The 27,357-nt window shown below is 47.6% G+C and overlaps 9 protein-coding genes across 9 annotated transcripts; 6 read left to right on the forward strand and 3 right to left on the reverse strand.

Annotated features, from left to right (window-relative positions):
• Window positions 1–343: 343 nt before the first annotated feature.
• ONS95_009716 (uncharacterized protein) lies at window positions 344–1,410 on the forward strand (the record flags this gene model as incomplete). The annotated part of the gene is made up of 3 exons (XM_058503274.1): window positions 344–380; window positions 431–866; window positions 936–1,410. 3 exons carry the CDS (start codon window positions 344–346, stop codon window positions 1,408–1,410), a joined length of 948 nt encoding a protein of 315 aa, XP_058359986.1.
• Window positions 1,411–2,289: 879 nt separating this feature from the next.
• Window positions 2,290–4,773, forward strand: ONS95_009717 (uncharacterized protein; the record flags this gene model as incomplete). Its single annotated transcript, XM_058503275.1, has 4 exons — window positions 2,290–3,048; window positions 3,101–4,163; window positions 4,221–4,331; window positions 4,391–4,773. 4 exons carry the CDS (start codon window positions 2,290–2,292, stop codon window positions 4,771–4,773), a joined length of 2,316 nt encoding a protein of 771 aa, XP_058359987.1.
• A 182-nt stretch (window positions 4,774–4,955) lies between these two features.
• Window positions 4,956–6,832, reverse strand: ONS95_009718 (uncharacterized protein). The gene is made up of 3 exons (XM_058503276.1): window positions 6,493–6,832; window positions 6,135–6,443; window positions 4,956–6,083 (listed from the first exon to the last, which is right to left on the reverse strand). Exons 1-3 carry the CDS (start codon window positions 6,765–6,767, stop codon window positions 5,273–5,275), a joined length of 1,395 nt encoding a protein of 464 aa, XP_058359988.1. The 5' UTR covers window positions 6,768–6,832; the 3' UTR covers window positions 4,956–5,272.
• A 127-nt stretch (window positions 6,833–6,959) lies between these two features.
• ONS95_009719 (uncharacterized protein) lies at window positions 6,960–9,665 on the forward strand. The gene has a single exon (XM_058503277.1). The coding sequence runs from the start codon at window positions 7,407–7,409 to the stop codon at window positions 9,543–9,545; it is 2,139 nt and encodes a 712-aa protein (XP_058359989.1). The 5' UTR covers window positions 6,960–7,406; the 3' UTR covers window positions 9,546–9,665.
• A 1,135-nt stretch (window positions 9,666–10,800) lies between these two features.
• Window positions 10,801–11,870, forward strand: ONS95_009720 (uncharacterized protein; the record flags this gene model as incomplete). Its single annotated transcript, XM_058503278.1, has 2 exons — window positions 10,801–11,199; window positions 11,247–11,870. The coding sequence occupies 2 exons, from the start codon at window positions 10,801–10,803 to the stop codon at window positions 11,868–11,870; spliced, it is 1,023 nt and encodes a 340-aa protein (XP_058359990.1).
• Window positions 11,871–12,289: 419 nt separating this feature from the next.
• On the reverse strand, window positions 12,290–13,908 carry TPC1 (mitochondrial thiamine pyrophosphate transporter). The gene is made up of 3 exons (XM_058503279.1): window positions 13,565–13,908; window positions 13,463–13,515; window positions 12,290–13,407 (listed from the first exon to the last, which is right to left on the reverse strand). Exons 1-3 carry the CDS (start codon window positions 13,595–13,597, stop codon window positions 12,519–12,521), a joined length of 975 nt encoding a protein of 324 aa, XP_058359991.1. The 5' UTR covers window positions 13,598–13,908; the 3' UTR covers window positions 12,290–12,518.
• Window positions 13,909–14,578: 670 nt separating this feature from the next.
• On the reverse strand, window positions 14,579–15,588 carry ONS95_009722 (uncharacterized protein; the record flags this gene model as incomplete). Its single annotated transcript, XM_058503280.1, has 4 exons — window positions 14,579–14,962; window positions 15,004–15,186; window positions 15,234–15,430; window positions 15,477–15,588. 4 exons carry the CDS (start codon window positions 15,586–15,588, stop codon window positions 14,579–14,581), a joined length of 876 nt encoding a protein of 291 aa, XP_058359992.1.
• Window positions 15,589–16,058: 470 nt separating this feature from the next.
• ONS95_009723 (uncharacterized protein) lies at window positions 16,059–24,320 on the forward strand. The gene is made up of 2 exons (XM_058503281.1): window positions 16,059–16,199; window positions 16,259–24,320. The coding sequence occupies exon 2, from the start codon at window positions 16,480–16,482 to the stop codon at window positions 24,304–24,306; it is 7,827 nt and encodes a 2,608-aa protein (XP_058359993.1). The 5' UTR covers window positions 16,059–16,199; window positions 16,259–16,479; the 3' UTR covers window positions 24,307–24,320.
• A 141-nt stretch (window positions 24,321–24,461) lies between these two features.
• On the forward strand, window positions 24,462–27,279 carry ONS95_009724 (uncharacterized protein). Its single transcript, XM_058503282.1, has 11 exons — window positions 24,462–24,602; window positions 24,697–25,012; window positions 25,115–25,267; window positions 25,326–25,397; window positions 25,452–25,476; window positions 25,527–25,600; window positions 25,675–26,263; window positions 26,320–26,475; window positions 26,545–26,739; window positions 26,816–26,877; window positions 26,945–27,279. Coding segments are annotated over exons 2-11 (1,635 nt in total). The 5' UTR covers window positions 24,462–24,602; window positions 24,697–25,010; the 3' UTR covers window positions 27,252–27,279.
• Window positions 27,280–27,357: the final 78 nt, after the last annotated feature.

Raw genomic sequence — 27,357 nt, forward strand, 5'->3', positions numbered from 1 at the left:
TCTGACGCTTCTTTACTTCTCCGGCGCTAAAAGAGAGCAGAATGGAATTGTGTTCAGTTTGTCTTATGTCACGACAAAGAATCAGTTGATTGGTAATACTTTGTATGTTGAGGATTGAGGTGTGAGATGGACGCGATCGCGTCGCCAGGCTGTGGTGGGTCTGGGTAATGCAAGGCTGCCGAGGCTAAGGACATTTATCCTTAGGCGGTCTGCCGCTGCAGAACCCAGTCAAGTGTAAATCGACCGCAGCTAGCTGTGCCTGTACAACAATTTCCCAGTTACCCCTCGTTACCCCTTCTTACCAGCTTCTTATCCAATCCAACAGTCTTGATATCAGAGGAAGATGTCTGCCACGAAAAGAGTAACAGAGTCTAGGAAAGGTATCTATGTTCCTGTTTATGTGCTATAAAAAGTTAGCTAATCTCTATAGTCTGGACGACTCTCATTACAAATACGAAGTATCTATCTGGACTCCTTACCCTCGACTACTCGCTCAAAAAGCATAACTCCAAATATCCCCTCGTAGCACTTTATACCGATGCATTCCCTCCCGAAGGCCACACCGCTCTCGCTGCGCGCGAAATCCCGTCGCAGAAAGTCGAATACTTGCTCCCTAAAGCTGGGAAAGATTATTCTGCCGATCCGCGCTTTTACGACTGTTGGACAAAGTTAACACCGTTCAGCTTAATAGAGTATGATCGCGTGGTGCAGTTGGATAGTGATATGTTAGTTATGCAGAATATGGATGAGTTGATAGAGATGGAGCTTGATGGACCTGAGCTTGCTGGGAAAGGCAAGAGGGTTTTCGCAGCTGGGCATGCGTGTGTGTGTAATCCGCTGAAGAAGCCACATTATCCTAAAGACTGGTAAGAGTGGCTTTTTGTCTATATGCAAATAGAAGAATACTTCAATAGTAAGATACTGACCTGGAATAGGGTGCCAGAAAATTGCGCTTTCACCAGCCAACACTCTACTCCCGAAATTGCACAAACAGTCGGCCCTGACCCAGCTGTCGGGCCTTTAGGGTTTATGAATGGTGGTCTTCAAGTCGTCAATCCGTCCCAAGCTGTCTACGATCAGATTGTTGCGCACATGGAATCTGATGCCGTAATTGATATGGACTTCGCTGACCAGTCGTTACTCTCGGACCTGTACTCTGGACGCTGGGTTCCCTTACCATATATCTACAATGCCTTGAAGACTTTAAGATGGGAGAATGTGCATAGCAAGATCTGGCGAGATGACAAGGTCAAGAATGTCCACTATATTCTTGCACCTAAACCATGGGACGAGATAGATGCTGAAGGTATAAATACGAGTAAGGATCCTACACACGTTTGGTGGGTAGATGCAAATAACGAGCGTTTGGCGTTGGAGGAGAGTAAGGGTATTAAGAAGGACGGATTCTAGGACAGTTGATCTTACGAACCGTAATGATATATAGTCACAGACTTGTGTCCTGAGTTACTACCTTGATAGAAAGTGCTGTTCTAGCTGTGACAGCACAACAAATGTTCATTAGTAGCTGCGACCCCCTAACTGGCATTGCCCGTTCCCCTAATTGCCCCCTTTCATTTCCCTTGAATAGGTCTGCGGACCAACAGAAATCGAGTTAAGATTTCACAAGTCCTTGAGATTATAGAGAGATTTAGAGGTATGTTAGTACTTCTCTGACATCTAAGAGAACTTCCACCATATTTTGCGTCTGGCCAGCCAGTAACTTCCTTTGGAGCTCAAAACTAATTCAGCGTGGACAATATTAATGTTTCCTCCGTTAGCGAGCAACGCTATCACTAAGCCCCTGAAGTAATGACGCCGACGCGCCCAGGCGCCTTACAGTACTCTACGATACCAGCGTTCACCCCTCCTAATCGTAGGACCACAGACCCTACCTACCCAACCCACAAAACCCTGGAACTAGATGGCTTGCTCTATTTCATGGATAGAGATTCAGCTTGACCGTGTTTTCATTCTTCTTTTGTTCTTTTCAGTCTTCCCCAGATCTTCAAGTGGTTTATCACCTTTTATCCTTGGCTAGCGTCGTCTCAAGGCTATTTTCTTATCTCAACCACCCATGCGGCCGCTAGCGAGCTAGGCTACCGTCGTCATAGGTTTCCTGTAGCACTTCTTGCCTGAACGTCCTAAACACTCACCGTGATCATGGCAGCAAAGCAATGTGATTTGCTATCTTGGAGACGACGAAGTCTACTAGCAAACAGTAGTCTTACAAGAGTTTGATCGAATACTCAGTCCTAGTTGGAAATCACAGCCTAAAGAAGTGCATTCACAATGGCAGGCAAGAGAGGAGCCAGTAGTAAAGGCAAAGGGAAAGCCACCAAAAGTGCAGTCCCTGATATCTACCAAGACATGCTCTCAGAAGCTCTGCCTGAACAATTAGATATTACTGAACGACCATTGAAACGACAAAAGACTGGCAGACGGCCCAGTCAAATTGCACACATCAGTCCAGCTCCCAGTCAACTGAAAGATGAAGAGGAAGAAGAACTCGAATTTGAGGATGTGCTAGATCTTGAAGGTGGTGAACAGGATGTCCCAGTTAAACGACAGCAAACCGCCTACAGAGATTCGGATGAAGAGTCCGAGGACAGTGATGGAGAATGGCAGGGACTCAACCTGGACGTTGAGCCGGAAGCTGATGAGCCAAGCGGAGACCTCGATTTGACTCTCGTCAAGAAACCCGCACCGCAAACCAAACCGACGCTACCACGAAGAAGGCTCGTTAGCAAAGCAGAGAAGATTGAAAGGGTGGAGAAACACAAGATGCATGTCTTATGTTTGCTATCACATCTGGACATGAGGAACAACTGGTGTAACGATTCTGATGTCAAGAAATCGCTCAGACCACTTTTGGATAAGCAGATGTTGAAATTCCTGAGACCAAAGGCCAGTCTGCCGCAATTTGGACGGACTGATTCATTGAAGAGGGGGTTGGAACAGGTTTCTATCATGTGGAGGACGAGGTTCAATATCACAGCTAGGGGTCTCAAGAGAGCGCTGTGGGCAGACAATGAGACAGACCTCCAAAACGTAATACATCCCCTAATGTTCTCAGATAATCCGGTCGTTAACGTCGAAGCAGTTCAAAGTTGAAAACGGAGAAGTGTTCGATAAATCAGACTTTCGCGCAGCAGCGAAGACTCTGAAAGGATCTAGAGATCTCGGTGCACAGCTTTTTTGTGCCCTTCTGCGAAGTGCCGGCGTGGAAACTCGTCTGGTATGCTCGTTGCAACCATTATCCTTCAATTCTGGTGGTCCATCGATGCCCAAGCACACTCCAAGACTACGCAAAACAACACCTGAATCAAACGATACGGGACCAGCCATCAATATTCATGGCACTAACTCACCATTTGGCAGCTCTAGTCATCCTGCAGCACCTGGCATGCCAATCTCACCCCGTCGTCGTCTCGGACACCCAAATGCAGCAGCATACCACCTGCCTGAGATAAGCGCTCCTCCACGTCCTCCTCCAAAACCAAAAGCAAAGCCTGTACATGAGTCTCCATACCCAGTCTTTTGGGTAGAGGTATTCGATGAGGCACACCAGAAATGGCTCCCTGTCGACCCTCTCGTCACAGAAACGATAGCTAAGCCATCCAAAATCGAACCTCCAGCTTCCGATCGAGAGAATAACATGTCATATGTGATAGCTTTCGAAGAAGAGCGTTGTGCTCGCGACGTCACAAGACGCTACACTAAAGCCTACGTTGCGAAGACAAGAAAGAACAGGGTAGATTCTACGCCTGGAGGAGACAGATGGTGGCGTAAAGCCATGAGACCATTCAAGCGAGGCTTTACAAGTGACGCAGACCAGATCGAAGACACGGAACTTTCGAAAAAGGAGGCAAATGAACCGATGCCATCGAACATCGCGGATTTCAAAGACCACCCAATATATGCATTGGAGCGCCACCTCAAACGGAACGAGATTCTAGTCGGTGACCATTCGTGCGGCAAGGTCGCAGCTGGGCGAGATCCCAGCGTGCCTGGAGGCAAGAAGCTCGAAAGCGTCTTCAGGAGGCAATATGTTAAGGTTGCGAAGAGTGCTGATGCGTGGTATCGGCTCGGTAGAGAAGTGAAGATAGGCGAGCAACCTGTTAAAAACGTTCCTGCGAAGCGGCGGCCAGACGACTTTGATGATGGTGGGGATGGACCCGACGAACGTGCTGGCGTGAACCTGTACACTGAAGACCAGACAGACCTATACGAGCCGCCGCCAGTAGTCAATGGTCGAGTACCAAAGAACTCGTATGGCAATATAGATATCTACGTTCCCTCAATGGTGCCAAGGGGAGGTGTCCATATTCTCGGTGTGTCCATTTTACGAGTTAAGGTACTCTTAAAGATGGCATTGCTAACCATTACATAGATAACGAAACCTCACGCGCAGCACGCCTGCTGAGCATTGACTACTCCGATGCCTTGACAGGATTTGAATTTCGTGGCCGCCACGGAACAGCGGTTCTTAAAGGCGCCGTAGTCGCAGCCGAATATCGCGAGGCAGTCGAAGCCGTGATTGATGGCTTCCGAGACGAACGAGCTAGTGCTGAGGAGTTCAGACGCACAAATGCGGCAGTGAGAATGTGGAAGCAGTTCTTCCTAAAGCTGAGGATTAAAGAGAGGGTTGATGCTTATGCGGATGATGAAGAAGTGTTAGAAGAGGACGTGGAATCTTTTCGGGTTGATGATGAGGGGGATAAGGATAGCGACGAATATGTTAGTGAGTATGGCGGTGGGTTTATTCCTGAATAGTGGAAATATGTAACCCAAGAAATTGTCTAGCCACTGCTATTGTCTTGTACAAACATTACTAAGTGAAGGGGATGGCGCCGAACAAAATGTATTCATAAGCCAAGCTAGAGGAATCTTCATGTGACGCTTGCCCAAAGGCTGATATCACGGCGTAATAACAGTCAACCAACTTTTGCTGAAGGCTTGACGAGACATGAAATGCTCTATTCTTGGTCGAATCTTGTCTAGTAGTATCTACCCCCTTATCTGTTTCTATATTACACGACAACATAACCAAAGCTGACTTTGTCATTCCATTTGGTACCAGGTGGTTTCGTCTCTTCCCCACTTTCCGTGGTATAAGTAATACCACTGCAGCAGGATAGAAGTTGGCTGTTAGCAACCACGAACTGAGACGCAGCCGAGACACCCATGTCTTGCAAAGATGAGAGATGATGCTTAGTCGAGCCCATAAATCGCAGCTGTCATCTCTTCTATAAGAAGTGCAAGAAGTAGCTTTTCACTTCCCAATCAGCTTCTCGTTATCTTTCCAACCCTCTTGCTTGCAAGCCCACTTCACGGCATCAAGCACATTATCCACAATGACTTTTGGCTTGTATGCTGGCTCAGTACCATCTTCAAAAACCCCTGTCTTTACAAGAATACTCGTCCACGGAATGCCCTGTGCACTAGCGAAATTATTTGCACCCTGGATATCACTCGCAGGGTTGTCACCAACCATAAATACTCTCGACAACAGACCAACATCATGCTTCTTCTTCCTGATGCTGTTACCTACGAGTTTGCCTAAAAGCTTTGTCCTGTGCTTTTGGAGTACTGTCTCCGCGTATAAATATGTAGCTGCGTGTGGTTTGCCGATCACAGTACGCTTCAATTTCGCCCTTGTCACTTGGTTCCATACACCGGCAAGTGCAGCTTGGAAACCGCCTTGCCCGAGTCTTGGCATATGATAGGCTGCTGCCCAGAGAAGATCTGGATTCGAGAAGTATAGCTTGGGCTGCATGTCTTGTTGATATCCGAAATTGGGTAGGGATTCATCGCCATTCTTCTCCGAGACCGTGCCAAGTACGCCATTCTTTGACATCAAAAGATCCATGATAATTTGCGTATCTAGCGCCCAGTCTCGGGGGTCATTGAAAACGAATATCGCATCGATTTGGAGAGACTTTTCGGGATTCGCGGGGTCGATCGGATGGGGGAGGGGTCGGGCGGAACTTTTGTATGTATCGGAGAAGATCTTGCTAAACGGCCATATGGCAGGACAGGCCACAAGGATATCTGCAGGAATAACTACGTTTTTGAATCCGTACCTGTCTATTATCAGCAACATGTTCTAGAGAATGACCAGGGCGATAGCCTACGATTCAGCGACGAGTCGACATTTTCCTCCATCTCCGCCAGTGACCAGAACTGTCGTCTCTTCCAAAGACTTCCCTCTGCGCTCGCTGAGCGACTCTACTACTAATTTGAACGGTGTATGTGACTGAACGAAATTGTCCTCTGACAGAGGGACACCAAGCTTCTTGCTTAACTGCTTAACTCGCTCGCTTTCGAGGTTCCCTCCTCCATTAGTCAGAAGTATGAATGGGATGCTATTCCTCTGTAGATATAGCAGGGCTTCAGTCGCTCCGGGCAGAGGTTTCGAGGATCGTAGGAGAACGCCGTCAATGCTGGACAAACATTAACTCTAAAAGGAAGGAGAAGTGTCGGAAGACTAACTCGAATGCGAAGGCGAAGTTAGAAATCTCGCTGGCCGGGATCTTGGGATTGACCACCGCATTGGTGTTGAGGCTTCGCCTACAGGCGATAGAATGACTGCTTTGAAAGATAGATCGCTGTTGCTGTCGAGAACGGGGGATGGGTCCTGAAGACGGCTGGCAACTATGATAGTTTTGTCTTGGGAAATGGTGGAGTGGCTGCGTGAAGCCATAAGCAGTCAGTACTGGATCAGTCCGGAACACGGAATTTTTCTGGCGGGAAACACATCGTCGCATATTTTAGGCTGTAAATCGGAAGTGGAATAGCAGGCAATGTAGGCAATGTAGATGGTGACGAGAAGTGGTGTCAACAAAGATATTTGGACGGGTCGTTCTCGTAGCCTTATCAGCTTATCAGAGGGGCCGAAAATATGCCGATCAGGTGCTTCTTCCTCCAACAAGCCGGCAAAGCTGCGCCTCAAAAGCAAACGCGCACCCAAAAGCCCGATTTCTCTTGTAATATTCTGTGAAATACTTGATACACGTACCATTTGCCTGTGAGTTCATACGCTTTTGACCTTCTTTTTGTGAACATATACCCTTTGTCCGACAGCAATTCATGTTCTTTGATCTACTATCTAGCAAGTCTAGAGCCATGCCTTTGTTCAAGCTTTCCCTAACACAAAGAGACCGTTGTAGTATCACAACTTGAAGTCTTCTTCGAACTCTACAATCCGGATTGTTTTTCTTCCTGTTGTTTCTGTTTTCTAAACAGCTGCTATCACTCTCTTTGAAATATCTTGTTTTAGCTGTCATCATATTAGATCGTGGTATGGTGATTTCTGCTACCTGCAAGGCTAGATCGTCAACACGCTCGTATAAACAGCTGGGCTCGCACTAACAGAGCTACGTGATACTATTCTCATCTACAGCAACATGGCGAACTCAAGCAAAGGCCAGAGCCAGTATACAGAGGAGTCCAACCAGCGATTTAACCAGTTCTCGCCTAGCCGCTTCGACTTTGAGACGTTCATAGCTGAAAATATAGCTGTAGAGCTTCAACAACCGCCGCCTCAAGACGAAAACGGATTACATTACGATAGCTTCGATGACTATACGAACATTGATCTCGCGCTAACGATACCGTACTCGATAGAAGAGCCAGAATCAGGAACCCTGGGACCATATGAGCGGGAAGATGGTTTTCACGGGAAAACCCTATTTTCGGAGCAGCCTTACCAAAATTCAGCGCAGCCTCTCCAGGTCCCAGAGCAGCCATTCCAAGTACTACCACGTCTCGAAGTACCTCAGATGAAGCACGGTTCATCGTCAATTCCTGTAACCGTTACATCTCCTCTTGACCAAACGAATCGGCAGCCCTACGCTGTAGGTCCATATGGCTCCCAGCCCAATGTTCCCCGGTCTTATCTCCCTAGACCACATATCACTCAACCCTACGTCTCTCAACCATACGGAGGTCAGTCTTATGCTCCTCAGTCCTACGCTCCTCAACCCTATTTCTCCCAGCCTTATGCCGTCCAGCCGAATGCCCTTAATTCCTACCTACATAAACCCTGGCAAAACTCCGCACCTATTACACGGCCTTCTTCGGCTCTTGCTATTCCTAGACCGATGGACCAACCCCTAAAAGGAACCTATCTGAACCCAATTCTCAACCACTTCAGCTGCCCAAGCACCCCTCTCCAGGTCATCGACAACTACAAGTACCCCTTCGAGGACGAGCTTCAGCGAGCTCTAGAAGCAGAACTTAAACGCCAGAACGAGATATCCAAGAAGCAGAGCCTTGCAGATTACTACCAAGCAGAGCTCAGACGCCGCCGTGAATCAAACGAGGTATTAGAGGCGAAAATCGCTCAAGTAGCTCAGGATCTACCAGTCCTAATTACACCTGCCCCAACTCCCATCAGAGATGGCACCAAAACGCCACGGAACAAGCGACCTATAAACATCAGTAACAATGATCCGAAGAAATGGTACCGACCCCTTCCTATGGCACCGGACTCATGGGGAAGTATCAACCCGGACACACAGGATCGCACTTTCAACTACACTATCCACGGGGAGCTCAACCCGCGGGATCGGTTTAGCGTCCAGCAAATGTCTGAATACATCAGTTCTCACCGCGCAAGACTCTGGATCCAAACCGTCCCAGCTGACAGCGGGCGTCGCTACCCTACTAAAACCTCAGATAAATGCCGCTTTATCAACTGTCCGGATTCTAACCGCACAATCCGCAAAGGAGACTATCGCGTTGCTTTCGACGAGCAACCCTCAAACACGGATAAAGATCCTTTTCACAACGCAGCCTACACTCATCTCTATTGCCTCGAGAAGTTCCTAGATTTTCCGCAGATTTGCAAAAACTTTGATGTTCGCCCAGATGTTCGCAAATTGAAAGAAGGTAAGAACAAGATGGCAATTACCCGCGATCATAAGAGTATGGAGGGCATTGTGTTGGATTTTATCCGCAACTCGGTCGAATGGCGTTACTTTGACGGAGGTGTTCGGCCGCTTGAGTACTACGAGTTCACACTTTGCTCAAAGTTAACGAGAGAGCATCTCGCTAAGCAGTCTAAACATATCCAAACAGTGCGTGAGCAGCGTGGCGGTAACACGATAGACATCCACCAGAACAACCTCGATGTATTTGTAGCAAACCAGCATATCCGAAAGCGTCAAGCGGATGAAAAGAATTCTGTGTCTGGATCCGTAAAGGGTAAGAAGAGGGGGAGGAAGCGCTCAAGTAGGGATAAGTCTACGAGGCAGGAGAGCGATGAGAGTGGACTTGATAATGAGATCCTGCAGAGAGGCCTCTCGTTTTCTGCCCCTGTTCTTGAGTATCAGCCTCAACCTGAAAAGATCAAGAGAAAGGGCATGTCTCCACCAAGCCCTTCCTCCGGGCCTCGCCAGAAGAGGAGAAAGGAAAATCGACAAACAGAGGAAAGCGATAATACTGAAGTTGATGGTGATTTTGCCAACGAGGTTTCTTTTCCTTCATGCCTCAGCCTTGATACCGGAAGTGTTGGTCCGCAGACCTATACAATTGAAATGTAGGGGGCAATGAGGGGTACGGGCAATCCCGGCCAGGGGGACAGACCCCTTCTAGAGGCGAACCGGGGGCTATTCAAGGAGTGGTATATATTCTGACTCTTAGACACTCTTCACAATACACACTTTTCAACACCTTGAGTTAAACCTTTGATTTTGACGTATATCGATATACACTTCCATTGTTACTTGTTTACCGGTACCATACCATCAGTGTTATTTGACAGTTTTGTAGTTTATTTGCGGTGGCCTATTGTCACGACAAAGGTCCAGTCGATTGGTGATACTTTGTATTCTGAAGAAGACGAACGTCGAACAACGAGGTTCGAATGGGAGCCTTCTGGGTTGTTTACTTTCCTTCTTTATATACTTTGAAATACCTAATATTTTGGGCAGTCCCTCTTATCTTTGAACGCGCCATGTCGTGACAGTCTACCTTGATTCCATTGGCTGGAACTGCACGCCCGAGTCGCTTTCAAGATTGGATGCTGCAAAATATTCGAAGTTCACATGCCCTAGCAGGACCTGAGCAGTTGTCCGTCAATGCTTACATAACACTACCAAGGGCCTCGCTCCGCCATCCCGCTTCATCACTTTTGGAAGCTCGTGCCCTCATTCCAGCTTTTATTGTGACTTTACAAGAGACACAGCACTGATCTCGCCTGCGATCTTCAGCCATGTCCTATGTCCTACATTCATTCGCCTACCAATCTTATAATCACTGTCGCGCGACGGCGATGATCTGGGCCGGGCCCCTTTGGGTATCTACGCACCCTCCCGTCGAGTGGGCGAAACTCAAGCAGCGCACTAGTGAGCCTCGAACCTCTCTGGCACCGTGGCACGAGCTGTAGACCACGCCGTTCCATGCCGTGCTGGTCGTAGCTGCTGCAGCTAGGAAAGTTAAGTTTGGCATCAACTCTAGGTACCTATAGTTCCGGCTCGGTACGGAGTTCCTGGACTTGTAATTTACTTCACCACAGCAGTTCTCATTTCTCAATCACTTTCTTCTTCCAGCCTCAATTATTCACTTCAGAGTAAATCCCTTTCTTCTTGCTAATTGCTACAGGGTGAAGCATTATCAGCACATTCACCCCTCATCACCAAGTCCTTGTCTGATACTGATCCTCTTTGCTACCACTTCCCAATTTGATTCCACGTTCTACAGACATTCCACTAAATACGACAATTGCCTCGTGTCAGCAGACAACAATTAGTTCAACTACATCCGCTTTCGCAGACCATTCGCACAGCTTCGGTAGATATGCCAGGTTCACTACGCACAATCGACGCAACCTCCCAGAGGTACGATCCAAACGACGAATCACCAATAGTCAAGAAGCGGAGGAATTCGAATCTGGCACATATACAACTCCCGCCTTCTCCTGCGGCAAGTGATATTGCCATGCGTGACAAAAGCCCGAAAGGAAGCCCCTCTGCTACAACCAGGGAAGAGAGGAGGATCACAAGACACATTGATCGCGGCGCACCTGGCGATCAGGCCATATTCTCCGACCGTAAAACTCCTGATAGGGAAGAACTCGCGAAACGCAAGAGTCAGTATTACGAGGATGTGTTCGCATACAGAGAGTCGAACTCGTCTGCAAAGGAACGAGTTACTAAAGAGTCCATGATCGTGGCAGATGTCAGGACTAATGTCATTGTGTGCACACCAGTCTGGTCTTGGAGGATTGTTCTAACATTTACCAGGTCAGCGATGAATATACAGTCACAACCGACCTCTCCTATTACCTCTCCCAACGTTATCAGCGACCCGAAACGTCTATAGTTGTAACCCTAACACACTCCCTCTGCATGCTCTTTGGCGGAAATTTCGATCCGGCATACACACTGACCATAACGGCCCTACCCTCTCAACTCCAACCCGTAACAAACAAACGGAATGCGGCGCTCCTGGCGCAGCATATGCAAGATAGCTTACAAGTTACCCCCCGGCGCGGCATCATAAAGTTCATATCAATTGCGGAAGAGAACCTCGCAAACGATGGCAAGACTGTGTCTGGCGAGATCGAGGACTTAGAGAAGGAACCGGTGGAGAGTAACAGCGGTTTTCACAGCAGTCTATCAAGGGCCACAACCAAGAGCCGAAAGCGCCAGAGTATGAAGTCTCTACGAGGTGTCAGATCCAGTCCATTGCCCACCCACAAAGAATCTGCTCCTCCGACGCCAACTTTCAATCACCACGATCTGCCCGCGATACCTGTTCCCGCTGCTCCTACCGAGAAAAATGATCTAGATCGAAAGGCCGAGAAGTTGCAGAAGATGAGAAGGAGGAAGAGTTTTATTGCTACGATTTTTGGGAAGGCTGGATAAATTGACAGGAGCAAGACATAATGTGGTCGATCTTTATGGGGCCAGAGATAGACTATCTGCATATTTCCTGAGCTTGGTTGCTGGTCAGCGTGGAGTTTGGAGCATTGCTATGGATTAGCGCATTCAGGATGGATTGATTTGGATACGAACAGCAGTATCTGGACATGTATGATTTCCATTCGCATGATTATTGTATTCTATTCTGAGCTCCGCTTTCTCCTTGCTAGAAGAAAATCCATAAATTCTCCTTTCCCGTATTTACGTCTAATCCCTACTAAGACAGTACAACGGACTATTGGACCTCAGGAGCTGCGCCAGGATATCATCAACGTACAGATTTGCACTCGCATGGACTAGTAGACCTAGAGCAGACGTATACACTACTGGCAAGGCGCACAATTCAGTTGGGTTACACACCTTGCGGAATCTTCTTATTGTATATTCTAACAAGTTCTTAAAGTGGCTCCCTCATCTAGCCTAGGGACCTCGCCCTTGCTGACACTGACAACAGTCAGGCAAATTATCGGCCCTCTCTCAGGAGGCTTCACTTCAAAACTATAGCCTTTCCCTCGCCATCTTCTAAGCACGGCACTCCTGATTGTCGTTATCCGGGTATCTTTACTTCAAAGTATCTTATCTTACAGTCCATCAATCGACTCCCATATCCTTCCCTCTTCCCTCTATATCCCTTAGAATCTTCAAGACCCTCTCATAAGTCCACATCGTAACAGCACTAGCCGGTGCCGATTTGAATAGACTCACTGTCAACCCTCGATACAAGCCTCTCCTTCCCTCCTTTCTCACAATCTCCCCTAGTGTCCTGAACACTCCCTTGTACTCTGGAATATTCTTATGCACATACCTCGATCTTGTTGGACCCTGGACCTGTAATCGCTTCCGAATCAGATCCAATGGGAAGACGGCCGTTTTTGCTAATACTGACGCCAGAATGCCAGCTGTAGCGTCCCCAGACCCGTAGGGCAAGGATAGGCGCAACATTGGCAGACGCAGCGTCTCGTACGCGGAGAAGAACATTCCCATGTAAGGTATTATCTGCCCGACGCCTGCGCCGAGACCTTGGAAGAAGCCGCGTAGTCCTTCTTGCCGCGCAATGTCACGTATGGATGCCGCCAGCGAGGAGTAGATCTTCTCTGTACCCTGAGCAGCAAATCTTGTACGGAGTAGATCCAAGGGGTATGTAGTGGTTGTGGCAACGGCACCGGCAGTTGCACCAGCAATGAAACTCTCTGCTGCGTTAGGCAGTCTATGCTCGTCGAATGCTTGTTGGAGGCCAAGCGTTATTGTACGGTAGGTTGTGAACTGAATAGCGCTGTACGAGACGTACATCAGCTCTGCGGGGATGTTGCCTTTCCATAGCCCAGTGATGCCTTCTTCTCGGAGGATGTGTCTGATTGTTGGGAGGGTGCCTTTATAGATTGGTGAGCCGCGCAAGTCGCGGAGGGCGAAGGGATCGGAGAGGGAGTGAGTTTGGAGTTGTAAGCGGATCTTGACGACATCGAGAGGAGCTATTATAAATCTGCTCAAGAATTAGACATGCTGCTATATTTCTCAAGTAGTAATAGAAGATATACCTTGCGATTAAGCCTGCTGTAGCTCCAGCTATTACCACCTGGGTTTTGGTCCCCTTTTTCGGATCAGCAAGGTCTCTCTTTCAACCAGGCATTTGAACTTACCTCATCCTTGAGGTGCTCCCCGGTTGCAGACATATATCTATTGTATTCCCCCTATGTTCCTAGCAAGCTATGAACAGAGCTATGAACAGAGAATCAAAGAATGTGTTGAGCTGGAACTCGCGAGCTTCCAAGGAAATAACTTTCGGCGATAAGATAAGATAAAACTGGGCTTGGCGCTCAACTCGAACAAGTGGTTCAAGATCACAAACATCCTCTCCCACAATTCTGACAGCTCATTCTTGAGCGTGATGAAATTTACATGGCTCAGTATATGTTGGTTTCGTGCCGGTAAACAAATAACAAGTGTATATCGATATACGTAGTAATCAAAGGTCCAATTTAAAGGTGTTCAAAAGTATGTATTCTACAGAGTATCTAAGGTGGGGAAGGGAAGTGATGGGTAGTACATGAGCTACGTTATTATCGGTACTTCTTGGCATATCTACCAAGCAGCTTTGAAACTCACTTCTTCGACGGCTGGTAATTCTGTCAGTTCTGGCCTAGGAGGCACATCATTTCGGAATGCACTACACGCACCGACACATCTATCTGGTTATGAACTTTTACAACTGCATTTTACAGATAGAAATAATAGATGTTGGTCCTCAGACCTATACGGCAATCAGGGGGACGGGTAATCCCAGTCAAGGAACGGACCCCTTTCGGAAGCGAGCCGGGCCATTCGGGGAGTGGTATATAATATTCTGACCCTTAGACACTCTTTACGATACACATTTTTGAACACCTATGACTTGAACCTTTGGTTTTAATATATATCGATATACACTTGCTATTTGTTTACCAGTACGATACCAATAGAAAGTCATGTTCCAGCTCGATTCGGACAACGCAGCGGCGGCATCGGATACAGATTCGGAGGACGAGTATACGGACGAGGCAGACGCCGTGAGGACACGGCGGCATAGGAGGGGAGTGATGTTAGGGCCTCAGGCTGTCACAAGCGTCCAGCGCGGCGGTTACGAATCTGCATGAAGTGTATTCTCTACATAGCGCCTAGGCAGCTGAATAGAGTGTGGATTTCAAAAAGATATATCCAACTGCCACAATCATAAAAGCCAGAGCAGGCTTCATCAACATTCTACCAAGGATAATTGCAAGTCGCTGAAGAGCAAGTTTCTTATGCCTTGGTGCGTCAGAAGCACCGATGTTGATATAAGGGACAGGTACATCTGGTATAGGCTTGTCCAAAAACTTGCAAAGCGGCTCCCAACCATCTGCAAGGTTCCATTCTAGCAAATTGTCTTTCGGTACGATTTCGCGGATATGCTCGTTGTGATCAAGCATTGCCTGGATCAGCTTCTCGCGGTTCTGCCAATCACCCTTGGTCCAATATCGTAGGAACATATTGACCCAGTCAAGGTAAGGTCCAAGAAATTCCTGTTGGTCAGCCTTGTCACGAGTACGAATGCTCAACGTACATGGTCAATACAACCTACTGCCCTGACCCAGCCATACTCTTCACTTTCGGCCAACTTGAGAATAAGGCTCTCAAATGATATGATCCATTTGGCTGTATCTCGTGTAGTCAAGACGACCTTTGCTTTGGGGTAGGCTTCGATAAGCTCGTCGGCAAAGCAGATACAAGGTACATCTGTGACTGCCTTTCCACGATCAGCAAGCATAAACTCTGGGAGAGAAACCAGCATACACTGTAGTTCCTCAGAAGTTTATCAAACTCTGGCTTTCCATAGGGCTTTCCATTGCCGTACATTTTCGCCAGAAATGCCTCTCTCCAGGCCGGCACATGCCATTCACCATCTGCCCATCGACCCGGCTCGTCAGGTTGGAAGATCTGGTGAGCGTGGTAGCTGCGGTATCCTAGGATGTTGAATGCAGCTGCAGTTGCTGCGACGATTTAGCGGTTACCAAGATGTCGATACAGGGTACAAACACGCAGTTCCAGTCCGCGACATGCCCATTCCTAGGATCTCCATCTCTCTCTTGACCCGTGGCTCACACGGTATGTCATCGATAGCTCGTCGCTTCTGAGGCTTGGTAGACATCTCGCGATTCTTCATTCAAGTCGCTTGATTGTGCATTGAGAGACCGAAACTTGAGGGACTTGGGAGGGAGAGACGACGAGGAAACGAGGCACATGCAATGGATAAGGATCTCATGAGGGGCTTGTAGCAAAACGGCTCGTCCAACTTGCTCTTCTTCTCCCTGAACACGCTCTCTCCTGCGATTGGCCGATCGCGCAGATATATCCGAATCCGGATCGGACCGCATATCTCCATATTGAAGCACAGGTACGTCCTTGATTATGCAGTGGAACGCGATCAAAGCATACATTGGCCGGTGAGGGGTTATGGCCTGAGCAGAACCTCTTATCTGAGCCAATAGTCAAAGTTTCAAAAAAGTGTGTACGTCGTAAGGGTTGTCGAAGTCAAGCTACAAGATTGGATCAGCGCTTGCTTATGGTAGCACAGAATATCCTCATGAAAGCATCATCTCATTCTTTTATGCCCTTTCAGCTTTTAAAACATCATCATCACAGAGTCAAGAGATAGTGATAAATTTGGTTCGGGTGCGTTTAAAAGTAGATGAGCACAGTGATTGGGAATCAAAATGCCTCATTAAAGGACTCCTCGAGGAAAAACAACCCCCATGAAAGGTGTGTTTGCAATGTTAGCTGATACGCCCGGGTCGGTATTCCTAAATCCAGAGGTGCAGGTCGGTAAACAGCCAGACAGATTTCAAGCACCGACGACCAATTGATGTGATGGTGGCTATCTCAGGTACAGTCGACCCGTAGTCCTCTTTCATATGTTTCCTTCAGTCAGTCGACCCGTAGTCCTCTTCCATGTGTTTCCTTCAGTTGAAAGACACAATATTGTCTAGTTTTTCGAACTTTCTCCAAAAGTTTCAAAGTACAAATTTCTACGGCAGAAGCAATGGATCACCCTGTTGTGCCCAGCACCCAGCAGATGCATGGCGTACACGAATGGACCGATCAAGACGGAAATCGAGGTACAGAGATTCTGTGTCGTCACGACATCAGAGTCCGTACTGTGCAGTCGACTGGTCTGTTTGATATTGGCAATAAAAGGACCGATCTGATCAGCTATCTCAACGCTGGATGTAGTACCATACAAAGAATCCTCGTCATACTGGATATCCACCTCCCAGAAAGCAAGAGAATCCAAATTGAGGCGTATCTCTCGTGGTGCAAGACGGAAATGCTACTGGAGGATTATGTGATCATAGCGTTCAGTGTCAACCGAACAGAGAAGACGTTACAGAAAAGCGAAGCCGTAATCGCAGCCGCTAAAGAGTTTGGGCTCAGACGGAGAGACATGTTCGTTGCCATTGGCAGCATCACGATGACTGATGTTGTGGGCTTTGCCGCAGCCATATATCGCCGGTCAACGCCATGGATTCTGGTGCCTACCGATCTTCTTGGGATTATGCATTGTCACAACTGGGACAGCAAATTATCATTGAATCACGTCAACCAAGATGGAAGAATCTACCGGAACGCTCTTGCCTTGGTCCATCCACCAACCGCCAGCTTCTACGAGCCAATTTCCCCTGAGGCAATGGATAAGGACCAAATCACACGCTTCTTGGCCGATATTGTCAAAACATCGATAGGTAAAGACAGCGAGTTGTTCTCATACACAGAAGCTCATCTGAGCAAGATGTTGGCAGGCAGTCAGAAGGCTGGATATCTAACGACCGCCCTGAGCTTAGCTACCAGAGCGAGAGTTGAAGAGCGTAAGGAGCTGTGTGGATCTGAGATCCACGTGTCTAGCGTCAAGTTTGGGGATGAAGCAGTGCAAGCAATACGGGAGAACAGGGCAATTGTTTACGATGACAAAGAATCGGTTTCTACTGGAATTGCACTGATGTCTGTCATATCAACCTTGAAAGGGAGGCTCAGCATTACAGATCTTGGACGGGTACTGAATCTTCTTTTCCAGGCTGGGTTGCCAATCTACAACGAGGAGCTTGAAGCAAACGCACTATGGAAACATATGAAGAGTGCAAATGAGGAACGAGGGATATCCACTTTCATCATTTTAAGTGGCCTCGGAGAAACAGAATTTGTCGATGCGACGGAAATCTCGTCTGAAGTTATCGGCGTCGCTCTGTCCATTCTTCGCAACCATCGTCCTGAACCGCCCGGGAAATTCTTGGATTGGTGTGCCTCTGTCAAGGTGCAGGATCCCACGAACTTGAGACAGATTGTCCATGAACAGACTACCTCAAATGATGTGCAATATCATGTAGTCATGGTTCAAAAGATATTCAATAGCTGCAACCAGACATTGATCCGGGGCTACTGCATGGACAACACCACGACGCGCAAAAGGAAAATTCTGGTTATCCTTGACAGCTACGTCGGAAATCCTATTGTCAATATCCAAGAGTATTTCCAAAGTCACAGCTCAGTCATTGAAAACTTTCGTATCCTCCCTTTCCATGTTCCGAGCACTTCTAAAGATTTCAATGCCGTACTCAGGGTGGTTGATGTCGCGATTGAGATGGGGATGTCGCAGACTGATCTTTTCGTTGTGATTGGAGGTGGAACGCTCATGGATGTCGTTGGGTTTGCCGCCGCAATCTACGAAGGAGGCCTTCCCTATCTAAGAATTCCGACGACTCTACTTGGGATGATCGATGCAGGCGTAGGAGCTAAAGTTGGCGTAAATTTCGGAAATCACAAGAGTCTACTCGGAAGATATTTCCCTCCAGTCGCATGTCTCAACGACCCAGAAACTTTCTTACCCACGTTGCCACGACGAGAATTCGCCTGTGGATTAGCCGAGTCAATAAAGATCGCTACAGTCAAAGACTCGCGTCTCTTCGAGATCATTGAGAGATATCACGGCGATGTCGAGTATAACGCACACACCCACGAGTTGATTCAACTTTCCATCCGATCTATGCTCGAAGAATTGCAACCGAACCTCTATGAACAAGACTTGTGTAGATTCGCTGATTTTGGACACGAATTTGGGCACATCGTAGAGAGCCTCGCCAAACAAACGATCTCTCACGGTGAATGTGTTGCGATCGGCATGGCAATTTCCTCTTCTCTTGCTTATCGGAAACGGATCCTTTCACGGTCCGATCTGGAGAGAATCTTGAATTGCATGCTGGATCTGGGACTTCCAATCTACCTAACAGACTACGATTGCTGTAGTGCTGATCTTCTCTGGGGAAAGATTAGCACGGATGGAATCGAGCACAAAGGTGGAATGTTATATCTCACAGTGCCGGAGACGATTGGTAGGGGAACATTCTTGAACGAGATTTCGGACATTGATTCTGGGATGTTGAGTGAAGTCATCCTCAGCCTCTGTCGATATTCCGAGGAGCGTGCGGGATCCAGTCGTACAATTTCAAAGCCAGAAAGACTTCTGGTTTCTGATACTGGCAACCATTCCCCTCTTACAACGGCTGCTGTTATTGGCGGGTCTGGTGACATCGGATCGCAGCTAGTCGGCCATCTGGTGCGTAATGGCGTGCGAGTTGTTTGTTCTGTCCGATCAACCACATCGGTTTCGTTCAGAAAACGACAGAATCTTCTCGACCCGAAGGTTCGAATTCTCACCGGAAACCTATTGAATTTTGCCAACCTACGATGGATGATACGGGAAGCAGACGTCCTGTACAATATGGCGGGTATTGTTTCACTTAACTCCAAGCTTGACGAGTTTGCAAAGGTCATCGCTATAAACGGGTTGGCTCAGGGTGTAATCACGCATATCATTCGAGAAATGGGAAGAGACAAGGATTTGAAAGTCGTCTATCCCTCCAGTCAGCGGGTTCACTTGACCGATGCCAACGTATCTGTGGATACATGGATCCAAGAGGCAGGCGAAGCATTTTCCAAACACGCGGACGCCCTGATTGCCGAACAAGACACATGCACAGCGCTTGAAAAATTTGCGGAGCTGTTCATTTCAAATCATCCATTGCCAGCAGGATTTAACATCTATGAGATCTCTAAACGGCTGGGTGAATTTTTCGTGTCTTTGTTACCGCGGCATTCTTTGATGAGAATTTCCAGTGTTTACGGGCCAGCGTTTACCAGAGGGTTCACCTATCGAGCAATCAACCCGAAATCCGAAGGAAACTTCGAAATGCCAGAAAAGAGGGACTTTATTTATTCTGATGATTTGAATGAGTTGCTTCTAAGAGTAGCGCAGACTCAAAGTCCTGATAGCCGAATCTTTGACGCGGCCTCCGGCGAAAGCATCGACCTGGAGGAGGTGTGGAGAATGATTAGAGGATTGATTGGTGATAGTGCCACTCTTACTCTCCAGAGTGGCGTGACACAGGAAGAATTCAACCTCGACTCACGCTTTGCTCGCCGTCTACTGGGTAGAGAATTGACGCCACTGAGTGTTGGCTTGAAGAAGACAGTTGAGGAATCTGCTCGAGCTTCTCATCCAGTGGAGCAGATCATGCGTCTTTCGCACCCTGTCACTTTCAAGTCTATGGAGATTGACGGGTTTCTTCCAGGCGCAACAACTACGCTGAAGTTCATCTGCAGTGGGGATTTGTTCCGCATTGCCTATGGAGTGTCTCCTACCACAGAAATCTTAGAGCGGTCATTAAGCCAGTGGTTTGACAAGCTGCTGACTTCCCACCAAGAGGTATTGTCTGAAAACACGACCATCGAACCTGGATTGTGTATTCGTTTACGTTCAGATGGCGCCATGAAGCACGGCGGCGAATTTGTTGTCGAGGAGGATGGCAAGCATGATTATCGGAGCTTCATCGAGATTCGAACTGAACTTGTAATGAAAGCGTTGCATCAGAACAGTACGGAAATAATAGACGATATCATCGGCTGTATGGGCTACCATTTCCTAGCATTCTTACTACGAGGGCGTAAACCGATACTTTCTCTGCAGGAGCAGAAACGAGAACAGGAGATGGCCTTCAAATGGAAAGACTCCCTCAAACGATGGGACAGACATCACATCATTGTATTGGATGTCGGTGCAACCTATTTGCGGGTTGCGATTAAGGGCCCCCATGGCCTTCTCTTACATGACCCCAACAGAGTCCTCAGTCCCAGCAAGCAGGCGTATCCACAATATACGCTTCCCATGCTCCAGGGAGAATTGATAAAGACGATAGTGCGGGAAGTCAATATTGTCAGGGCTGGTCATATTGACCTCTCAATTGAAGAAGTTGGAATTTCCTTCGGTGCCGTAGTCACTCGCGAAGGAATTGTAGAAGATGCGAGCATTCTCTGGGGTTCGTCTGCCCGCGGTTACGACTTCAAGGCTACTTTGCTGGAGTATTTACCTGGCATGCGTTTGACGGTCCTGAACGACGTTTCCGCTGCTGCATGGCGGTACAAAGACGAGGGACGATTCTGTCTCATTACTGTAAGCTCGGGACTAAGCAACAAGGTTTTTAATCCTGATCTGTGCCTTCTCGATAAGCTTGATCTTGATGCTTCGGGCATCGGGGGGGAGATGGGTCATGTCATCGTGGAGCCACGTGCTGTGGATGCGTTGGTACAATATGCGATGTTGCAGGCAGCGGCCCGTCCCGAAGAATTCAGGGGCTCGCTTGTGGATGTTTACGTGCACGGACATATCCAGCGGATCAACTCACGATGTTTGGCGTTAGCAGCCAAAGAAGATGATGAGTTCGCGGTGCGTATTCTCGAGGAAAGAGACATACCGTACTGTGCCTGCGGTAATCTTGCGGACTTGTGCGCATACAGCTCTGGCAGAGGTGCCTTGCGCCGTGCCCGGAGCTTGGCCTCTTCGGGCGGTTACGATATTGCATCTAATGCAATCACAGACGATTGGCTTCGACAATCTATCGCCTCGGGCCATCCACTTGCTCTAAAAGTCTTATCTGACTCGACATATCCACTAGCCCTTCGTATTTTGCAATTGGCTGGAGATATAGGCCTGAATAAATTCATAATCGTAGGCGGGTTCGCAATGAAGACTGGCAAGGAGGCGTATCTACTTTCACTTCAAGATCACTTGGTTCGGTTCTTTCACCCGTCGGGGTTTTTCTGCGGTTGGAAAGAGGATGATGTCCGTAGCTTGGTCCAGTTCGGTGTTAACGATGACAATGACGGTCTGATCGGCATGGGCAATTTTGTGGAACACCTACGGTCCAATTATCGCGCAGTAGAAAAGGTGGTCGGAAGGCCAAATCTCACCCTCGTGACGAGAAAAATCCCTCTTTGTGGCAGCAAAGAAGTTCTCGCCAAAGTTGTGTTTGCGGGAATATGCACAACTGACCTACAGATCCTGCGTGGTGAGCGGGGCGTAGAGCCAATAGTCCTTGGCCATGAGGCCGTCTGCCAGGTACTAGAAGTAGGAAAAGGCGTGAAAGGCCTGAGTGTGAACGAGATGATAGTGATGAATCCCAACAATCCTTTGGATGACCATGACAAGTTGGGACACACCAGAGAAGGTGTGTTTCAAGAATACTTCAAATTTGGCCAAGAATCTTTGGAGAGAAGACAGGTGTTGACTTTGGGAAGTTCCGCAGCTAGCGTAGTTGATACGCTCGTTGAACCTCTGAGCTGTGTTGTTGCAGCGCAAAATCGCATCAAAGATCGAATAGCGGGAAAGAATGTCCTAGTCATTGGAGCTGGTATGATGGGTCTGTTGTTTGTCTTGATGAACCATAAAATGGGCGCCAAAACCGTTTTCTTAGCCAATCGTTCGAAAGAACGACTGGATTTTGCTGTGACAAAGGCGATCATTCGACGGGAGAAAGTTTTCGTCACGAGTGATTGTGTCGCGGCACAAGTGAGCGAAGTTTCTGCAGGCCAAGGAGCAGATGTTGTCATCGTCTGTGTATCCCTCGGGCAAGGAGTGAATGCTGCTCAAGATGCTATTCGTTATGTCAATGCAGGTGGCTGTGTATATCTATTTGCAGGTTTTAGTCCTGGTGATACTTTGACTTTGGATGAAGGCATAAAGCTGGATGTCTGGCCGATTCGAACCCACTGGAAGACTGAATCAATTAAAGTCGCTGGCAAGGCAGTAGATTTGTCAGGTCACCGCGGGAGCCGAAACGAGGACCTCGTCTCGGCTATCAACTTTATTCGTAAGGACAGACTCTCCTTTGGCAGTGTGATCTCGCACATCATCTCGCTTGACGTCCTCCCGGAAGTCCTTCAGAGGCTTGCCCAGGATGGAACCATTCAAGGCATATCAGCAAAGAGAGTGATTGTGGACATGGATGCCCGGAATGGAACGATTGAGTCCATAGAGAAACTCCCACTGCTCCACCTTCAGCAAGCCGCTGGGAAACGAAAGGACGCAATTCCCATGGGAAACATGTTCCGTGACCTTGGATTCGACGGCAATATTTCCTTACTAGGATGGTTCCATCCTCCAGCATGGCACGAAATCAAGACTGCACTTGAAGCCGCTTTAAAAAGACGTTCCTTAACTTCCAAGAAGCATTTTATATGGGTTGGGACAGGCGGCTGGGTGTTTTTAGTGGACGTCCTAAAGGAGATCATACCAGCAAGCCAGGACATCCATTTTCACACTCTTCGGAGTCTGGACCCACAAGCCCTCGTAGATGTATTCTCGCTCATAGAAGAGCTTTCCTCGGCTGTCTGCCTGGGTATGAGCCAATCGGGCACGACATTAGAGACAGTCATGTTGATGGACTCACTTCGAGAGCGCTTTGACACTGCGGGACTTAATTACCAAGAGCATTTCATTTGGTTGACAGATACGTGCATCTCCGTCAATGACCTGAAGAGCGGCGAAGCAAGAATCCGATCATCCCAATTACATGACTGGAAGTGTGTGGATGTAGAGCCGCTAACAGTGAGGTATCACGCCGACATCAACGCACTTTTTTGTGCGCCTCATTCGATGTTGATGTTTTTACCTTTGTTCATCCTACTCTGTCAAGACTGGGAGGCCATGTCGTTCATTTACCAGCAGTATCTGGCTTTGAGAGATGAGGTTGTCAACGCTGTACTACCAATAGCGTGGTCCGTTGCATTAAACGACACCCAGGATATCCAAGTAAATTTGGATGAGGATATCGCCCCTACCATGGGCCTATTGGTGGCTCAGCTCATAGAACAAGCACTGGGCTCTAAGCAAGTCGGTTTCAACCCACGAGTTTGTGTGACTTCTTGCGGCGAGTTGGCCGAATTCGAACATATTGCGATGCCGATACCAACTACGACTCCGAAAGTCGTGAAGGTAATGCTGACAATGAATGCGCTGTCAGCGTTCGTTGCCATCTTGGCTTATCATCGAGAGATCCAGTTTGTCACTCATCCCAAGGTGCAGTTGTATAAGAGGAGAGCTTTGGATCTGGTAGCTGCTGCTGAAGTGAAACGGCAAATATCCGAGACTACATTGGTCAGTGCTGAAATCGTCGCATGTTTGGATAGCAATCCTCGAGTACGCTTCGTGGAGATTATCTGCTACGGACACGCCCTTGGGTCGAGTCGCCAAAGCGTGAAAGATTGGTCGGCCTCTTGCCTAGGAGTTGGAACTAGGAGTATACATATCAATGTACATCAGGGCGAAGATTGGAATCATTCGAAGTATCAGGCTGCAGTACAAACTGACGACACATTGTACGTAATCCTAGTGCTACAGAATTACTTCTGCGATGTCGAAGGAATCTCGTCAAAAGCTATCTACGACAATACCGCAATGCTCCAGGCGATTGCCCGCGCTACATACGAAACCCTTGCTCCTAGGGCGTTGTATTTCAGCGTTGAGGGAAAGTTCCCGAATTGATATTGTGTCCATGATGAACATAGCAATAGAGACAAGTTTCACTCATTTGATGTTTTCAGTACTCCCGTGACTCGCTGGTCCTTTATGGCGGCAGCTTGACCTGAAATTATCAAAAAAATGCCACGTCCTTCGCAATTAGGTATATCCAAATTTGAACACAGTCTTATAATCTTCCTATTTGAAAGGAACTCTTGATCCTACTCCATAGCATGGTCTATCTGGGCGAGGGAATAAGCTGTTAACATGTTGTTATCAATCAGACTTGCAGGTGCGCAATCTATGTATTTAGGCTCAAAGTGGGTGACCCAATGAGTATTGAAAAGTCCCTCCGCCCCCCACCAATTGGGATCTATCCTTCACACATCATCACCAGCTAATCAGAACCCCTAGCAGCTTGCACATTTCGGACTGGGATTTTCGCCCAATAAATAGTTAACTCGATATCTAAGTAAAGTGGGGATGTTGCCTACTTTCTGTTTGTGGGTTCAAGAAGGTTACTTTCAACCTGGCCTTGTTCTTTATAAGCTGCAACTATTGAATCATTTGATTTCTGATCCGCCCTTTCTAGTGCCTCATATTTTGACAGAACATTTGGCACACATTACATACCTCGTCGAGAACAAGAGCCACTGTTTCTAGAGGGCAGGACTCTTTCTGTCCGTTTTTGCACTTCTCTTCTAAAGCTATCGCCAGTGTCCATATATATGTAAGCTCATACTCTGGTCAATATTCTTTCAATATACTTAAGGATTCCACACTTGCCAAGCACAAGAGTCTCGCACATTCACTTACGCACTGTGAGCTCTAGGACCATGAACTCTCATCATGGGAAGAACAAAGAAGTTTCTCAAGAGCCTGACGTTTTGATTATTGGATCTGGCCCTATTGGGGCTGTGTACGTCAGGAAGCTCATAGATGCTGATAAAGATATCAAAATTTTAATGGTGGACATGGGAGAGCAGTAAGCATTTGCTATGTCACATTTACGGCTTTTTCTCAGTTCCGATAATATACACTAGGGGCACGAGATTGATCGGTGATCATAAAAAGAACAATATCGTCGTCCAAAAAGAAATTAGTCGCTTTACAAGGTAAGAGGAGCTTGAAGGAAACAGTTTGCGTTAAGCTTTCATTAAACTTACAAGTCAACCCGTCTATAGCACGATTCAAGTATGTATTTTTGTGATCAATTTGTGGTCTGGTCTAACTTTCTTGCCTAGGGTGCATGGTCTCTACTGTCAGTACCAGTAAATAGTTCATCTACGTCTTTCGATTCCGTTATTTCATCAGTTCAGTAAGTATTTTCCCGCGGTCTGTTCACGGTGCAGCAATTCGGTCAGTGGCCCGCATTCATATTGATGAATATAGTGAAAACCCTGAGCAATCACCCTACGACAATCTGCCGGCTGCTCCCGCAATCAGAGAAGTCGGAGGAATGGGCTCTTACTGGACCTGTTCTACACCGGAACAGCATCCTATCGTGGAGAGGTCTGATATTTTTTCAGACGAAGAATGGCAGACTTTATACGACGATTCAAAGGCTCTGTTACACACGACTGATACAGCATTCAACCATTCAGTCCGTCACAATCTCGTCAAAAGTACTCTTTGTCAAGCGAACAAGAATCGACAGTTTGTAAGCATGCCCCTAGCATGCCAGCGAAGCGCACGCAACCCAGACTATGTGGAGTGGTCATCTACAGCCACAATTCTTGGTGCACTTGCTGACCCAAGGTATGCCGGTGGAAATTTTGAATTAAAGGCTCAGCATTGCTGTAAACGGCTTCACATAGATGCGACCTCCAGACGGGTCATTGCAGCGGAGTTGGTGAATTTACTGACAAACGAAACGGTACTGATCAAAGCGAAGAAGTACGTCATTTGTGCTGGAGCAGTTCTTACTACTGGAATCCTGTTCAACTCAGATATCCGACCAGACAAGGGATATCCTGCTCTGGTACGATCCCAGTGTTGTAAGAAATTCCTAGGGCACGCTACGCTAATGACTCGAAGGGACGGTACATGACCGAGCAAATCGTGAGCTTCTGCCAAGTCGTCCTCAAAAGAAGTCTAATCGAGAGGACTTGGGATGATCCACGGTGCACAGAACACTTCAGGCACTTTCCCAATGACCCTTTGCATATCCCATTCGATGATCCTGATCCCCAGGTGAGGCGACCCTAACATACCACTTGTCACTGTAATGTACCCGCGATACAGTACCAACAAAAAATATAGGTCACCAGTCCGCTTTCAGAGGAACACCCATGGCATACACAGATTCATCGCGATGCATTCAACTATGGCAATGTGCCTTCTGGAATTGACCAGCGACTCATTGTTGACCTGAGATTTTTTTCCTACGTCAAACCTGTCTATGAGAATTATGTCGAGTTCTCATCCAAGATCAACGACAAATTTGGCATGCCCCAGGTAGAACTACTTTCCATCTTCATCTCATCTATTTCCTATGCTGCCTTGCGAATTTCCTTCGTTAACCGCATTGTAGCCAACGTTCCACTATCGTACTAGCGACGACGACGCTGAACGCGCGCAAGCTATGATGAAAGAGTGAGTTTTTTGCTCCATTCCATCGCTTGTCTGTAAGTAAGAACTTGCTTAACCATTCATTCTGTAGTATGATAAAAATTGCATCTGATCTTGGAGGTTTCCTTCCCGGCAGCGAGCCTGGATTTCTCGCTCCAGGCGCAGCGCTGCACATTTGTGGGACGACAAGGACAGGGAAGCAGGACGACGGACGCTCTGTCGTGAATAAGCACTCCAAACTTTGGCGTATGGATGACTTGTTTATCGGTGGCTGCGGTGTAATTCCCACCCAAAATGCTTGTAATCCGACTCTGACGGCGGCTTGCTTTGCCATTGTCGGAGCGAAGAAGATTATCGAGGAATTGCATGAGATTCATAGCCAACAGAAGGAACTGTAGACTCAAACAAGGACCAACGTAGCCGTAGGAGATATAGAGTAAGCTTTTATTGGCGCTTTATATACCTCTGTGTCATCTCACACATATCTTCCATCAGGCCAGTAGC

Source organism: Cadophora gregata, assembly GCF_030347475.1.
Source record: "Cadophora gregata isolate MNR1 chromosome Unknown scaffold_4, whole genome shotgun sequence".
Classification (NCBI taxonomy): Eukaryota; Fungi; Ascomycota; class Leotiomycetes; order Helotiales; family Ploettnerulaceae; genus Cadophora; species Cadophora gregata.